Raw genomic sequence first — 5,000 nt, 5'->3', positions numbered from 1 at the left:
TTAAACATTACATAATTCGCTCTCTGGCGCATGAAAGCAGGTCAAACTCGACTAATTTTTCGCTACACAAGAAACCTTAAAGGCTATAAAATACTACTGGTGTAGTTTAAACCGAATAATGATAATAAATCTCTTCGAAAACAGCTTCTAATTTAGATAATCAACGATATTTCGTGAACTGCGAACGTTTGAACAAAGAAACTACTGCCTAGGAGTCCCCTGATCCTTTAGCCCAATTGTTTCATACATTAACCATTGTTTTTCAGCCATTAAGCACTACGAAATCGAATTTTGCTTTCCCCGGGTCAGGGGCGCGTTTCTCGAAAGCCCCAAAACTTAACAGGTCATTTTCGGGAGTTACAATTCTTTTGTATCTCATGAACGGGGGGGATATACCTTGAAAACATGGTAAAAGATTGGCTTTCCAAACCAAGCTGTTGGCAGTTTCACAAAACGCTTTTTGGTCCCAAAACATTTTCGGGCAGGGGATAACTTCCTTCCTTTGTGGTTGTTTTCCAGGTCCGACGCGATTTGAGCCATTTCTCAATTTCGTGGTTGTCGACGGTTATAATAACATAACATTTTATTCAGGAAGTTACAACACAAATATGAAAAAACATCCTGAAAAGGGAAATCATGAGGTTAACCCTGTATAAAATCCCAAGGCTGGAAACTAAATTCTCAGGTGCCACCAATTTGAGTGAAATATTCCTGGATAAAATATTCCCACGGTCACAATTTCACACCAGAATCAATAGACCATATTCGTATTCTCAGTATTGGACTGGAACTAGCTTGCAATGGAGTCTAATGCGGGGGAATATATTAAAGAGTATTTGCATTTGAAAAGATTTCCCCGCATTAGCCTCCATTGCAAGCCAGTTCCAGTCCAACACTGAGAATACGAATATGGCCTATTGACAAAGATTGAACTTTCATTTCAATCCACCATCAACGCTATAGCAGTCCTGCGAGGAACGTCAGGCGGTGAATATTGCTATAAAACCGTGTTCAAAGGCGGTGCTTTAGCCCAAAAGTGGCCACCGCTTCGACCGTTGACAACAAACTGACTCTTACCGGGGTGGCGGACCGTAGTTTGTCAACCGCAAAACTTCTCATTCACTCAGTCGTCCGATCACAGTCACGCCTCCTTCGTGTTGACAAAGTTCCAACACATTCGCGAAGCCGGAAAGCATTGAAAGATGCGAGAATGAAAGCCGTAGTAAACAAACTTTTGCGCTATTAGTTAATAGGATTTTGTACGTAGTAGGCTGTTCGCGATCGTACAACTGTATTTACCAAGCCTTCAAGGAATTAACATACATTATGCAAATAAAATTTGTTCCCGTAGTTTATCAAGCGCAATTTTTTTTTATTTCCCTGGGTCTGGTTACTTCGACAATTATGGCAGCAACAGGATCTTTGCCCTCAAGCAGTCTTTCTCCCTCACAGAGTTTGAACAGTTCCCACTCAAGTGATGGAAGCTGTAGCTTTGTCGTAGTGGAAAATACCTCGTCCTTGGATGAAAATGCACAAGTATCGCAATTAAATGGAGAAGACAAGCAGGAGATGATGCTTAATAATGAAAGTACAGTGGAAGCCGGAAGTGCTTCCCATGAAGATCTCATTCAACGCGTTCAACGGCTGACTCAAGAGAACGAGAAACTTAAAGGTGTGCTGATTCAAAACAATAAACTCCTTGAGGTAAGATCACAAAATGAATTACCATAAGGATGCATGAACAATTATTAGTTCTTAATAACCGGCAGTACGCCTTCAAGAAAAAGATTGGGAGAGAACGTCATTTAGAATGGGTAGATCGACACATGTACACAGTTCTGGTAACAGCGCTCACTAGCCTAGTGGCTAGTATCAGATCTGATTCCACTAGCCAAACCTAAATTTGCACTAGCCAGTCTCGTCATGCCCAGTTTCATTCATTTGTAAAAACTATCACGAAAAATATTCCACATTTACAAACACAACTCGCACTTTTAGTACATATTCTCATATTCTCATATCCATCCTCGCAACGGTTGCGCAAATATGCTGGAGTGTACGGCTTCCCGCATTTTTCTGACGAAGGCAAAGTTTTCGTGGCCTTAAGGTCAATTCTCAGAGAACCGTCGGCAAAACTTTGAATCTCACAAATGCACTGGAGTATGGAAAACGAGGAATAAAGTAAATTAAGAAATAAACCGTACATAAAACTTAAGTCTCTGGAAAGGCTGTTCCTTTGATTAGAGCTATTTGCGATTGAAATTTTAACCTGAAAGCGCCATTCTACGCATGAAGCACAAACGCAGCGGAATGCAGGAAAATAATATCTTAAATTAGATGTAAAGGACATTCGAAAGGACAGACTTGCCCTAATATAAGATTTTCTTTTTAATAGTTTCAGCAAATTATATTTGGCTTCAATTTCTAAACAAGTGCGGGACCTCTTTCCAAATGTATACACGTTACGTCGCAAACAGTCGGAAACAGTTAGCGTTGGCTCGATCGCAAACACTGCATGTCACTTTTTGCGTTTGTGTTTGCGATCCTGTTTTCCATATGCATGATTGCTTTACGTAACAGTTTGATGTCATGGCATCGTAAGAAAAGGACGCAAAAATAAAAGCAGAATTAGTTTTTGCGTGGTGTTCAACTTCTTATGCCGTTGGAGTTGTTGTGAAGAAGAAGAAGGCAGAGAGGAAGTGTCAAGAGACGTCACTGATTCTGGGTCCGATACATTTTCGAGGAGTAGCAACGGCTGCAGCATAGCCATTGTCAAATTATACTACAGGAACTGGCTCTTTGTGATCAAGAACTTTACTACAGATATATTTGGCGGGGTATTCCCTTACGATATTCATTAAAATCACACTGTTTTGATAATCCTCATTGCCACTATCGCACTCGGACGCCATTTTCGTTACTTATACTTGCCTCTAATTCGTCAAAACGTATCAAGTTCCAAAAAATATCGTCGATTGATCGCAAACAATCAGAAAAAGTTTACGATTGTGTTTCCATATCTTTGTTTCCTCGCTTTTGAATTGCTACTCGTCGCCAACAAGAAGTAACGATAGAAAATTATCTATGCCTTGCGTCTTGTTTGCGGTCATTGGCGATTGGTTGAAGATAAACGTAAAAGGTGTTTCCATTTACGCAAACTGTTTGAGATCAAGCTCTCGGAAAGTGCTTGCGATTGTTTGCGATGGAGTTTAATACGCGCACATGGAAACTTCGCATGATTTCACAGCTGATTAATTGCTCGTAACGTCGCGTGGGGAAACTGTAATCCGCGTTGGTTTCGTCTTCAGTTTTTTTTTTACAACTTATCATTTTATAAGGCAGAAAATTCCATAGAATCTGCTCACAGTTTCTGTTGTTAGGTTCTATTCTCTCCTTTTGCCTTATCCATAAGAAATAATTTTCATTTTTGTTTTTGTCCAGACCTCCACTGCCTCACAGTATTTACTAGCCCCAATGGCTAGTGGAAGCTCAAAATCTACTAGCCAAAACTGAAATTTCACTAGCCTGTGGCTACTTGGCTACGGTTAGTGTCGAACCCTGTGGTAACCTAATAGTTTCCATCACTGGACTACGCTGCCTGCTTTATTGCATACAGAAAATGATGAAACTGTGACAGTCTTTAATGATAACAAAAATTTATTGATCGATACCAATGAATGCATGGATTGTGTTTTTATTGTTATTGACTGGATCCATTGTCATCAATTTCCATATTTTTGGAAGTTCTAAGAAAAATAATTTTAGATAAGTAAGAAATTGATTAAAAGAATTTTGCATAAACTTACGGCTTCTCTGTAATATTAATCGATGTCATTACTATCTTTTTATCGATCAAAACAGAGGAAAAGTGTAATAATAATGGGGAAGATATCTGTTTACAAACATGGCTTTTGTTATTCAAATTTATGTGCCAATCACAGGAACAAAAGATCCTTTGTTTCGACACCCAATTAGGCTCTGGTTGTAGCCTGCGTAGCAGACGTATAAAGGGGAGAGGGTGAAGGAGGAGGAAGGTCGGCAAAAATGGCGGAGTATTACTAGCTGACGTGTATGGTTTCAAAGAACAGCTAGCAACAAGAGTTGCGAAAGAGTGAAGTGATCTGCACTCTTACCTGGACAATAATTGTTATTTAAGCGAATTATTGTTTCTTAGAGACTCCTGAAAAATTCAGGTGGCGGCAACGGCATTTCAAGCCATGATCTTTGCGATGCGGATGCAATGCTCTACCAACTTAGATATGAAGCCACTCAGTTGTGAGCAGGTCAATTTTTTGGGATCATGTTCCTGTGAAGAGTCCATAAATGACAGTTTCTCCTCCTCCTCCTCCTTTGAGAACAAAAAAAAAAGTATGAAGACAGTGTAACTGTGCTTGTATGAGGGAGATGGATATGTTGTGGTTCAAATTTTTTAAAACCTGATCAATTTTGATTTTCCTTTGTTTCAAATTATGATAGTGAATACCTGTATTAGACAAAGGAAAATCAAAATTGAACTGGTTTGAAAAATTTTAAACCAAGAAAAATTTTGAATCACAGCAGATGCACGATATACATCTCCAAATTTGGAAAGAATAACACAGTTGTATGCTTAGTTAAATAATAACGAGATGCTTCCGTGAAGTATACACTGGGTTGCCTGTGGTACGTGTTACAGAAAATCAGAAGGCACTGAATTGTGTGGTATTGAACTACAGTATTCCAGTCTCTGAAGAATAACAAATAAAAGAGAAGCGAGAAACATTGGCTTCTGGGCTAACATGTTGATAATTTTCAAGTTCCCTCACAACTTCTCTTCACCACAAGTTTAAGCGTGCCCTCTGAGCATCTGACAGCTTTGTAATACTAAAGTCCACTGAAGTTCATCCCTGTCGGCGGGGTTGGTATCTGGATGGGTGACCTAAACAACACCCCTTCATAAAACAGAAGCATCGGACCGAAAATACTATTAACTCTAACAAATGCATACTCAGCAAGGTACA

The 5,000-nt window shown here is 39.4% G+C and overlaps 1 protein-coding gene across 1 annotated transcript in view; it reads left to right on the top strand.

The window, feature by feature from the left end:
• The first annotated feature begins 1,341 nt into the window (after nt 1-1,341).
• Nucleotides 1,342-5,000, top strand: part of LOC138041042 (uncharacterized) — a 41,442-nt gene continuing 37,783 nt past the window's right edge. The window contains exon 1 of the mRNA XM_068886818.1: nt 1,342-1,704. Coding sequence (XP_068742919.1) covers nt 1,405-1,704 — 300 coding nt within the window. The 5' untranslated portion in view covers nt 1,342-1,404. The remainder of the gene's footprint in view (nt 1,705-5,000) is intronic.

The sequence above is a fragment of the Montipora capricornis genome, chromosome 3, assembly GCF_036669925.1.
Source record: "Montipora capricornis isolate CH-2021 chromosome 3, ASM3666992v2, whole genome shotgun sequence".
NCBI classification, from domain to species: domain Eukaryota; kingdom Metazoa; phylum Cnidaria; class Anthozoa; order Scleractinia; family Acroporidae; genus Montipora; species Montipora capricornis.
This window is presented reverse-complemented; position numbering and strand designations above follow the sequence as displayed.